Genomic DNA, 11,472 nt, shown 5'->3' on the forward strand with positions numbered 1-11,472 from the left:
CCATGCCTGGATATCGTATTTTAATTTGTAATTTTATTTGGTATGTACTCCCCCCGCTTTAATTTTAATTTTTTTTTTTTTTGGAGACGGAGTCTTGCTCTGTCGCCCAGGCTGGAGTGCAGTGGCCGGATCTCAGCTCACTGCAAGCTCCGCCTCCCGGGTTTACACCATTCTCCTGCCTCAGCCTCCCGAGTAGCTGGGACTACAGGCGCCCGCCACCTCGCCCGGCTAGTGTTTTTTGTATTTCTTTTAGTAGAGACGGGGTTTCACTGTGTTAGCCAGGACGGTCTCGATCTCCTGACCTCGTGATCCGCCCGTCTCAGCCTCCCAAAGTGCTGGGATTACAGGCTTGAGCCACCACGCCCGGCCTTAATTTTTTAAATTAAAGTACTGTATACAGGCTGGGTGCGGTGGCTCATGCCTGTAATCCCAGCACTTTGGGAAGCCAAGGTGGGTGGATCACCTGAGATCAGGAGTTGAAGACCAGCCTGGACAACATGGTGAAACCCCATCTCTACTAAAAATACAAAAATTATCCGGGTGTGGTGGCGTGTGCCTGTAATCCCAGTTACTCAGGAGGCTGAGGCAGGAGAATCGCTTGAACCCGGGAGGCAGAGGTTGCAGTGAGCCAAGATTGTGCCACTGCACTCCAGCCTGCGTGACAGAGATCCCATTTCAAAAGAAAAAAAAAAGTAATACGTGCTAGGTATGGTGGCACACGCCCAAAATCCCAGCACTTTGGGATGCTGAAGTGGGCAGACCACTTGAGCCCGGAGTTTGAGACCAGGCTGGCCAATATGGCAAAACCGTGTCTCTACTAAATCTACATAAAAAATTAGCTGAGCATGATGCTGCATGCCTGTAGTCCCAGCTACTCAGGAGGCTGAGGCATGAGAATTGCTTGAACCTGGGAGGCTGAGGTTGTGGTGAGCTGAGATTGCACCACTACTCTCCAGCCTGGGCAACACAGCAAGACTGTATCTCAGAAAAATAAAGCAATACATACTCATGGTTAAAAAATTAATGATACAGAAATATATAAAAGTAAACATCTTCCTCTTATTCCAAAGGACTAATCCATTCTGGATGTAACCACTCTTAAGAAGTTTTTCCATGTTCTTCCAGAAAACTTCGCATGCTAGAGCAACACAGGTGTCCTTTTAGAAAATATCGGCCAGGCGCGGTGGCTCACGCCTGTAATCCCAGCACTTTGGGAGGCTGAGGCGGGCGGATCACCTGAGATCAGGAGTTCTGAGACCATCCTGGCCAAACATAGTGAAACCTTGTCTCTACTAAAAATATAAAAATTAGCCAGGTGTGGTGGCGGGTGCCTGTAGTCCCAGCTACTTGGGAGGCTGAGGCACGAGAATTGCTAGAACCTGGGAAGCAGAGGTTGCAGTGAGCCAAGATTGCGTCACTGCACTCCAACCTGGGTGACAGAGTGAGACTGTCTCAAAAAAGAAAGAAAGAAAGAAAGAAAAGAAAATGCTATCAAATAGGTTCATACTTTGGTGGGGTTTTTGTTTTGTTTTGACTAAAACCCTTCATTCTCTGTACTGTATTTGAACAATGCCTATTGCTGGACATTTCTGATGTTCTCAGTTTTTGGATTTCTACACAGCCCTGGAATGAACACTTCATTTGTATGTCATCTTGTAATTGTGTACTATGTACCTTGGACGTACCTTTTAAAAATTGTTGGTGGGGGGACACGTATTTTCTGAGGAAGATGATACTAAGGTCAGCACCCTGGCTTCCCTGAGAGCGCAGTGCCATGTTCCCCACCTTCTCGCCAACCACAGGATTATGCTGAAAATGAAAATCTTTACCAATTTAATAGGCAAAAAATGGGATCTCAGCATTTTAGCCTGTAACTCTGAGTACTAACAAGGCTGAACACAAAACGAGCTTATTTTCTTTTCAGAAGCCCCTGAATGTGACGGTGATCCGCAGCGGGGAGAAACACCAGCTTAGACTTGTTCCAACACGCTGGGCAGGAAAAGGACTGCTGGGGTAAAGTATCTGTTTCTGTTCATTCTCACTGGGGCATCATTTGAGTGTTTGTTAAACATGAAGCTGGAGGGGAAGGCTGGGGAGACATTGGGGAATAATGGGAATCCCCAGTTTGCTTGGAAACTGCAGATAAATCCTCGTGGTAGGAACGAGGCTACAGCTCTAGAAGCAGAGGGAGCCCCAGTGTCTCTCCTGGGAGTCTCTCCAGTTCATTCATGCACTGGGCATTTGATTTAAAAGAATGAAAGAACATTGGTGAAAAGGTCAGAAGGGCTCGGCCTCTGACCTTCCTGAAGGGAGCCTCCAAACTTACGCCATTCCGTTCCTTCTTTCTTCCAGGTGCAACATTATACCTCTGCAAAGATGATTGTCCCTGGGGAACAGTAACAGGAAAGCATCTTCCCTTGCTCTGGACTTGGGTCTAGGGATTTCCTCCTTGTCTTCTCTCCCTGAAGCATAAGGATCTGGAAGAGGCTTGTAGCCTGAACTTCTGGGTGGTGGCAGTGCTGTGGCCCCCTAGTGTAATCTCCCTGGATTAAGGCATTCTTAAAAACTTATGCTTGGCCTCTTTCGCAAATTAGGCCACGGCCGTGAATAGGAATTCCCTAAATAGGAACTGTGGGCAAGTGGGCGGAAGTTATTCCGGCAGGTACTGGTGTGATGATTATTATTTTTAATAAAGAGTTTTACAGTGCTGATATGACCCTGTCGTCACCCCAACTGAATTTCTTATGACCCTCTCAAACCAAAGTTCAGAAGGGGTCAGAAGAGCTTCATAGAAAGTTGGGCAAAACAAGCTAGCAATTGTGAAGTCCGGCTTTGACCAACATATTTCTTTGCACTGAGGCCTTGCTGCTGTGGATACGGAAATTGCTAAGTAGTTCCATGCTTCCTCAGCAGCTGGGCTGCTAGGGCCATAGTAGCTCCCTTTGGAGAACAGGAAAAGCCTGGAGGTTCCCCAGGTGGCCCAGTGTGGTGTCGTGTCAGCTTCCTCTTTAGGAACCCACCAGAGGGCAGCAAGCTCCTTTCAATTCGGTAATAAGAACCCCTCCATTTTTGTTTTTTGGAGAAAAGGTCTTGCTTTGTCACCCAGACTGGAGTGCAGTGTTGTGATAAAGGTTCACTGAAGCCTTGACCCTCTGGGCACTGCCTCAGCCACCCAAGTATCTGGGACCACAGGTGTGCACCACCATGCATAGCTAATTTATTTTTTGTAGAGAGAGGGTCTCCCTGTGTTGACTAGGTTGGTCTCGAACTCCTGGGCTCAAGCAGTCCTCCTGCCTTGGCCTCCTAAAGTGCTGGGATCACAGGCATGAGCCACTGCGCCCAGCCCACTGCTAGTTCGACTTTTTATAATTGAGCCTCCTGGCTGTGCCTTGAGATCAGTGGTATTTTGTAAACTGCTGAGGTGTGGATAGGAATGAGGAGATCAGACCTCTTGAAAATGCTTATTCTTCCTCCCTTTTATTTTTTGTCTCTTTTAAGATGGTAAATTGGGTCTCAGCGATTCCTGCTGATGCTCTGAATTATTTTCTCCTCTCCATGGTATCAGCGTTCATTTCCCCAGTTCTTGCACACCACTTTCTGTTTTGGCAGTTCTGCCAAGCAAGCCCTGTATTCCTTGGGACTGGTTTTGCTGTGGTTGGATACAGACACCAGCTTGCCTTGATGGGATCAGTATTGCTGTGTGCTTCCAGCCACAGGTTCTCACACTCAATTCCAAAGCCCTCCCATTGGGCGAATTCCCTCAAACTCTATTTGACCCAACAGCCACGCGTATTCCCCTCTAGTAGCCAGAGACATGCTGTGTTTACCAGTGTTTGCTGTTTAAATTGCATGTTCTAATTCCAAGTATTTTCCAGTCTCTATTTTATAAAGTTTCTGACTATAATAAAAACAGCTTGCCTCAGTTTATATCCTTTTTTATTTTGAGATGTATGCCTATTAATCAAATTACCATCACTGGGGCGTGGCATTGTGGGCGGGGAGAATTATTCACATTCTCCTAAAATGACAGCAGCAGACAGCCTTTTGCCTCAGTGGCTCTGGCTGGTTTCCCGCAGGGCTCCCAGTGGAAACCCATGTGGCCACCTGTTGCCCTCTTCCATGAGATGTTAGTGGGGAGCCACTTTGACGTGGAATGATCCTAATAGGTTTAGCCAGACTGGTTTTGCAGAAACGCCTTGTGCTGAGAACTGCAAGCTGGTGCACCCTGTGTCATATCTGCCCTCGGCCAGCTGGAATTGTCTGCTACACGTGGTGCCCGGTGAGGAGGTGGGCAGGACAGTTGTGTGCTGCATCCATGAGACCTGGAAATTCAAGTTTGCTTTTGGAAAAGAGAATTGTATCCGAGTTCATACTTCTCCACTCCATCTTGCCAAGGTTGTGGAAAGTAAAAATTGGCAGTATTGGCTGCTGCAGCTTCTCAGGGGACGGGACCATGTGAAAAGGTGGGGATCGCGCGAGCGCAGGAAGGAGAGAAAAGCGAGGAAAGCCTATGCCGTCAGTGACCGGCAGGGGGCGCGTCGGCCACGCTCGTCACCACTTCCTGGGCACGTGACCGCCGCCCCGCCTGTCCTTAGGGCCTGTGGCTTCCGGCGGCGGCGGTTGCCATGGGGACGGAGCTTGGGTGGCAACCAGAACTAGGGAGCTGGTGGAGAAGGTGGTTGCCGCTGGAAAGACGCCTGGGAGGTGGCTGAGGGGTCCAGGCGGTGGGACGACTCCGGCCTTTTGAAGACCGGGGTGGGTGCTCTCTGTAAGTCCGGGACGGAAGCCACGCGGCCCTGGCGAGGGGGCCCCGGCCTGGCGGGCTCTGGCGCCCCTTGTGGGGCACTCACCGGACCTGCCCTTGTGGGGCCTGGGGCGGCCCCAGGGAGACCTGAGTTGGAGGCAGAGGCCGCACCTGGGCTTTAATTCCCCTGCAGAGCCACGCACCTGGCACCTCTGCCCCAAACCCCTGCGGCTCCAACCCGGCCGTCCAGATGCTCTGGCAAAGTTGGGCTCAGTTGGAAGAGGCTCAGTGGTCAGAGCCCTAGACAGGAATCAGAGCAGTAATTTTTCAGCTGGAGAAACTAAGTGCCAGAGAGATCTCTTTCTTACTAGCGGTGTCATCTTGAATAAGTCACTTCACCTCTCAGAGCCTCAGACTCATTTATTCGTTCATTATTTATTTTATTTATTTATTTATTTTTACCAGAGATGAATTTGAGGAGCTGATACATTTAGTGCCGAGAAAGAAATTAAGAAATAGAAATACCTTTACTACCCTGTGCTCTTTGGGACTTTATTTTCAAAGAGTTGAGTTCTCTTATTCTAATGTCACCGAAAATGTGGGGATTTTTTTTGTTCTGGGTCCAGCTCTTTACGGATAAAGTATCCATCCTTATTGTTTTCCTAGTTCAAACTCTTGTTTGTTGTAAGGAATAAATAAGAGAATATGTCAGAAGGCTTTCAAACTGTTCATTTCTTTGCATGTTAGGGTCATTAGGGTTGCTTTTCTCTCGAATAATAACAGTTGCTACCAGTTTTTCAAGCTGTATGTGCCAGAATTGTGTTCAGCATTTTATATGTTATCTGTTCTCTACAACAACCCTAGAATTTAGGATTATTCTTTTTATTTTGCCCATGAGAAAATGTAGACTCTGAGGGATAAAGTGACTTGCCCAATGTCACAGAACAAGTACATGGGGGAAATGGGATTCAATGCTAGGACAAGCTGACAGCAAGGCCCTTGCTTTTAACCACTAGGCTACCCTGCTGCTTCTCCTATTCCTGTTTCTAGAATTGTTGCTAATATGTGGGTTATGCATTTCACTGCCTGTGGGAATATGAATATATTTTAAATGGGTAAAAAGACTACAAGGTGTTTATTCCTAGAAAGTTGACAGGCCCTGGATCAATATTTTTAAGATCTGGGCCACAAATACATATACTTTAAGATTTCCGGCCGGGCGCGGTGGCTCAAGCCTGTAATCCCAGCACTTTGGGAGGCCGAGACGGGCGGATCACGAGGTCAGGAGATTGAGACCATCCTGGCTAATACGGTGAAACCCTGTCTCTACTTAAAAATACAAAAAACTAGCCGGGCGATGAGGCGGGCGCCTGTAGTTCCAGCTACTCGGGAGGCTGAGGCAGGAGAATGGCGTAAACCCGGGAGGCGGAGCTTGCGTGAGCTGAGATCCGGCCACTGCACTCCAGCCTGGGTGGCAGAGGCAAGACTCCGTCTCAAAAAAAAAAAAAAAGATTTCCAGCCGGCGTGTGTGGCTGCACGCCTGTAATCCCAGCAGCTTTGGGAGCCGAGGGGGGGCGGATCACTTGAAGGTCAGGAGTTTAAGACCAGCCTGGCCCAACCCATGGCTGAAAACCCCGTTCTCCTACTGAAAAATACAAAAATTAGCCGGGTGTGGTGGCAATGCGCTGTAAATGCCCAGCTACTCAGGAGGCTGAGCGCAGGAGAATCAGCTTTGAACCCTGGAGGCGGAAGTTGCAGTGAATGCGCAAAATCATGGGGACACTGCAGCTCTAGCCTGGGCAAATAAGAGCAAAACTCTCTCTCTCAAAAAAAAAAAGATTTCCCATAAATGTGACTTTTTTTTCTTTGAGAGAGGGTCTCACTCTGTTGCCCAGGCTGGAGTGCAGTGGCATGATCTTGGCTCACTGCAACCTCCACCTCCCGGGTTAAAGCAATTCTCCTGCCTCAGCCTTCTGAGTAGCTCGGATTACAGGCACCTGCCACCACACCTGGCTAACTTTTTGTATTTTTAGTAGAGATGGGGTTTCACTCTGTTGGCCAGGCTGGTCTCATCTCTTGACCTCAAGTGATCCTCCTGCCTCAGCCTCCCAAAGTGTTGGGATTACAGGTGTGAGCCACTGCGCCTGGCCAGAAATATGACATTCTTTTTTTATTTTTATTTTTGAGATAGAAGTTTGCTCTTGTCACCCAGGCTGGAGTGCAGTGGCGTGATCTTGCCTCACGGCAACCTCCACCTCCTAGGTTCAAGCAATTCTCCTGTCTCAGCCTCCCGAGTAGCTATTATAGACACTCACCACCACACACAGCTAATTTTTGTGTTTTTAGTAGAAACAGCGTTTCATCATGTTGTCCAGGCTGGTCTCAAACTCATGACCTCAGGTGATCCATCTGCCTTGGCCTCCCAAAGTGCTGGGATTACAGTCATGAGCCACCGTGCCTGGTCAGAAACATGACATTCTTTTTATCCTGTGAAAAGGGACCAGAGCCATTTGTTCACATTTCATCAATAGGCTAGTGCACTAGGAGATGGAAATGGGAAGCCGAGGGCTGACTAGTTATTATGGTCAAAATCTCTCTAGAGGAAACTCTACAGAGAAGAATGTCAGATGCAGAAGAAGCTCCCCGAGAAGCAACAGGAGAAAATGGAGAAACAGAAATGAAAGAAGAGGAGGAACCTAATCCAAATTATAAAGAAGTAGAAAATCTACAACAGGAATCAAAAGATAACACATTAGTATGGAGAGAGTCTCAGGAGGAGGAGAGGAAAATGGGTGAGGAGGAAGGGGAGAAGGAGGAGGAGGGGAAGGAGGACAAAAAGATTGTCATGGAAGAAACTGAGGAAGTGGCTGGAGAAGCCCAGGAGAAGGAGGCTTCAGGAATACAGGAAGAAACCACAGTGGAGCCCCAAGAAGTCACAGAGTCCATGAGCCGTTTGGAGACAGAGATTACCGATTCCCAGTCAATCACATCAGGAATTTTCCCAGTAAGTAGTCATCTTCATTCAATCATTAATTCATTCAGAATCATTAATTGAATGCTTAGTATAGGCCAGACTATGGGAACACAAAACCAAGTAAGATACAATCCATTCCTTTTTTTTTTTTTTTTTTTGAGACGGAGCCTCACTCTGTTGCCCATTCTGGAGTATAGTGGCACAATCTCGGCTCACTGCAACCTCTGCCTCCTGGGTTGAAGTTATTCTCCTGCCTCAGTCTCCTGAGTAGCTAAGATTACAGGCATCCGCCACCATGCCCAGCTAATTTTTTGTATTTTCAGTAGAGATGGGATTTCGGTCTTACCATGTTGGCCAGACTGGTCTCAAACATGTGACCTCAAATGATCTGCCCACCTTGGCCTCCCAAAGTTCTAGGATTACAGGCACACCCCCCCCCCCCCCGCCCCAATCCTTTCCTTTTTTTTTTTTTTTTTTTTGAGACAGAGTTTCACTCTTGTTGCCCAGGCTGGAGTGCAATGGTGCGATCTCGGCTCACTGCAACCTCTGCCTCCTGGGTTCAAGTGATTCTCCTGCCTTAGTCTCTTGCGTAGCTGAGGTTACAGGCGTCTGCCACCACGCCTGGCAGATTTTTTGTATACTTAGTAGAGACAGAGTTTCACTCATGTCGGCCAGGCTGGTCTCAAACTCCTGACCTCAGGTGATCCACCAGCTTCGGCCTCCCAAAGTGCTAGGAGCCTCCGTGCCCGGCCACAATCCATTTTTTAAGGAGCTCTAAGGTGTGTAGGGAGGCAGACCCATGAGTGCAGTGACCAAAAGATGCACAGGAGATGAAACAGGGCCTCTTAACCCAGTTTGGAGGATGGCCAGGGAAAGTTTCCTGGAGAAGGTGTGTGCCACAGCTGAGGTGCTCGCCTTAGAATGGAGTCGGTATGATAATAAGAGTGTAGGCTTCCCACAGACTGCTCCCAGTAGGATAACTTAGCTGTGGCCTAAGAATAGGTCACTCTCTGTAACTAGTCAGCCTTTTGGAGACCACTAGTGCCACTTAGAAGAATGATTTTGCCATTGTGGGTCTGCTGGTAGACCAAGAATAAACTGGAACACACTGTGTTTGTCCTGTTCTGTTCTATTCTTTTCTTTTTTCTTTTTCTTTTTTCTCTTTTCTTTTCCTTTTCTCTCTCCCCTCCCCTCCCCTTCCTCCCCTTCTCTCCTCTTGTCCCTCCTTCCTTCCTGGGGTCTCACTTTGTCACCTAGGCTGGAGTATAGTGGCATGATCTTTCACAAGCAGCCTCGACCTCCCAGGCTCAAGCGATCCTCCTACCTCAGCCTCCCAGGTAGCTGGGACTACAGGCATGCACCACCACATTCAGCTAATTTTGTTCATTTTGGGTAGAGATAAGATATCACTATGTTGCCCAGGCTGGTCTTGAACTCCTGGGCTCAAGTGATCCTCCCCTCTTGGCCTCCCAAAGTGTTGGGATTACAGGCATGAGCCATTGCACCCCATCTTGTTTTGTTTTTTAAGTACAAAATGTTCCAGCCTCTTTTCAAAAACATTTCATAATTCCTAGCTGAGGCTAACACTGAGACTGGCTGACTGGGAATAGAAAAGGAGAATAAATGGTGAGTGTAGCAGCACATACTGCATGTGGAATCATGATCTTGTATTTCTTTTTAAAGAAAACCCAAAGAGGTAGCAAGTCAAAGCCTTCCTTACAATTGGAGGATACAGAAACAGATGAGCTTTTAAGAGGCCTGAGCACACAACTTGAATTTCTTGATTTGGATCAAATCAGTCCTGAGGAACAACAGATTAGTTCCCCTGAAAGGCAGCCCTCAGGAGAGCTTGAGGAGAAAACCGACCAGATGCTCCAAGATGAACTGGAACGAGAAAGAAGGGACTTGGAGCCAGAAAACAGAGAGGAGGGACAAGAAAGTAGAGTATCCGACATCCAGTCTGAAGCAGGGATCTCCAGGGAGTCACTGGTGTCCAGCACCACAGAGGACATTCTGTTCGAAAGGGATGAAAGTGCCCCGGTGTATCCCTTGGTAAGTGGAATGCTTTTGAATCTCCCCCAGCGCTTTGAGAGTGTTGCGCAATAGGGGAATTTTATGCATGTGGGGGAAAAAGAATACCACCAGAAGGATACTTTTAAACTAATAATAGACTTGTGTCTTTTTTTTTTTAGACAGAGTCTTGCTCTGTCACCCAGGCAGGAGTGCAGTGTCACTATCTTGGCTCACTGCAGCCTCCGCCTCCCAGGTTCAAGTGATTCTTGTGCCTCAGCCTCCCAAGTAGCTGGGATTACAGGCATGAGCCACCAAGCCTGGCTAATTTTGTATTTTTAGTAGAGATGGGGTCTCGTCATGTTGGCCAGACTGGTCTTGAACTCCTAACCTCAGGTGATCCACCTGCTTCGGCCTCTCAAAAGTGCTGGGATTACAGGCATGAGCCACCACGCCTGGCCTAGACTTGTGTCTTTTAAAGTTCCGTTAAGAGCTCCGACTGGAACATGTGTGACTGAACGTGAGCTTGAGAGCTGCATCTGGGTTCAATGGTGTTGCTCAGCAGGCAGGAAATTCCAGACATAGTTTGTCTGTTGCATAGGGTGCTATTTCACGTGGGAGATTCAAACTCCATTCCGGCCTCTCCCCAGCTTCCTCCTCCCGCTTTCCTTCTCGTTTCCTCTCCCTCTTCTTCCCCTCCCCTCTCCTTTCCCTTTTCTCTCCTCCCCTCCTGTCTCCTCTCCTTTTTCTCTCTCACATTGTAAAATTCCTCCTTCATGCCACAAGTTCCACCCCTTCCCCTTTCTGCCTCACCTCTTCTGCCTTGATATCTTTCCATGCCCCCCAAACTATCCATTCCAAGAGGGTCCCAGAGGGGAAGGTAATGGAGGAGTGAAAGCTGCGTGAAAAGGCCCAGGCAGTCCAGAGGAATCAGCCTTTGCCACTGCTGAAGATATTCCAGGGAGGCACCATCTGCGAGGAGTAAAAATATTATCATTTACCAAGAGAAGGAAAAGGAGGAGTTTTTTCCTTCTTCCTCCATCTGCTACTTTCTGAAAATTGTTTCCTAGGATTCATCCTTCCTGTAGATTCATGCCTTTGGAAGATGTGGAAGTGATTGAATGGATATCAAATACTTAATGTAGTTCCTAAGACATAGTGAGTATTCAGTAAGTGTCCGCAACTGTGTGGCAATGACGATGACGGTGGCAAGATGTCTGGAGGGAAATGCAGACAACTGAAAACCTCCTTTCTGCAGATTGGCTTCATTTGAGCCTAGTGTGACAGCCTCTCTCCCATAGCTTGCAACTGTTCAGTCTGAGAGGAAGAATAATTGAGTTTTAGGGCCCACAAAGACTCTTGTCTTGTTTAGCCAGCAAACATCAACCAGGTAATATCTCTAAGGAGAAGGTGTATTCTTCGTGTCAGGGGCCCAGCTATCCGGACCTGGCGAGAGCCACTCCCCAAGTTTTGGGTCTTGCTTAGCCTTGGTCTCACTGCAGAACCAACATTTTTCTAGACGGTCTCCCTTTGCAAATTATTTTAGCTTTTTAGTTATTTATTTATTTTATTTATTTATTTTTTTTTTTGGAGACAGAGTCTCACTCTGTCACCCAGGCTGGAGTGCAGTGGCGTGATCTCGGATCACTGCAACCTCTGCCTCCAGGGTTCAAGTGATTCTCCTGCGTCAGCCTCCCGAGTAGCTGGGACTACAAGCATGTGCCACCACACCCCGTTAATTTTT

General features: G+C 47.9%; 2 protein-coding genes across 10 annotated transcripts in view; both read left to right on the top strand.

Annotated features, from left to right (window-relative positions):
• The window catches only part of PSMD9 (proteasome 26S subunit, non-ATPase 9), a 30,164-nt gene extending 26,237 nt beyond the window's left edge, over positions 1–3,927 (top strand). Inside the window, exons 5-6 of one of the 2 annotated variants that reach the window (XM_017863990.1) lie at positions 1,928–2,013; positions 2,353–3,927. In XM_017863990.1, the coding sequence (XP_017719479.1) occupies positions 1,928–2,013; positions 2,353–2,380 (114 nt within the window). In that variant the 3' untranslated portion in view covers positions 2,381–3,927. Of the gene's footprint in view, positions 1–1,924; positions 2,014–2,352 lie in introns of both variants that reach the window. The other variant, XM_017863989.1, reaches the window with a different exon arrangement.
• A 333-nt stretch (positions 3,928–4,260) lies between these two features.
• CFAP251 (cilia and flagella associated protein 251) overlaps positions 4,261–11,472 on the top strand; it is an 88,218-nt gene continuing 81,006 nt past the window's right edge. For 2 of the 8 annotated variants that reach the window (XM_017863991.1, XM_017863993.1), the window contains exons 1-3: positions 4,267–4,768; positions 7,345–7,748; positions 9,402–9,770. In XM_017863991.1, coding sequence (XP_017719480.1) covers positions 7,365–7,748; positions 9,402–9,770 — 753 coding nt within the window. In that variant the 5' untranslated portion in view covers positions 4,267–4,768; positions 7,345–7,364. Of the gene's footprint in view, positions 4,769–7,344; positions 7,749–9,401; positions 9,771–11,472 lie in introns of all 8 variants that reach the window. The other 6 variants (XM_017863996.1, XM_017863994.1, XM_017863998.1 and 3 more) reach the window with 5 other exon arrangements.

Source organism: Rhinopithecus bieti, unplaced genomic scaffold, assembly GCF_001698545.2.
Source record: "Rhinopithecus bieti isolate Rb0 unplaced genomic scaffold, ASM169854v2 scaffold_74595, whole genome shotgun sequence".
Taxonomy (NCBI): Eukaryota; Metazoa; Chordata; class Mammalia; order Primates; family Cercopithecidae; genus Rhinopithecus; species Rhinopithecus bieti.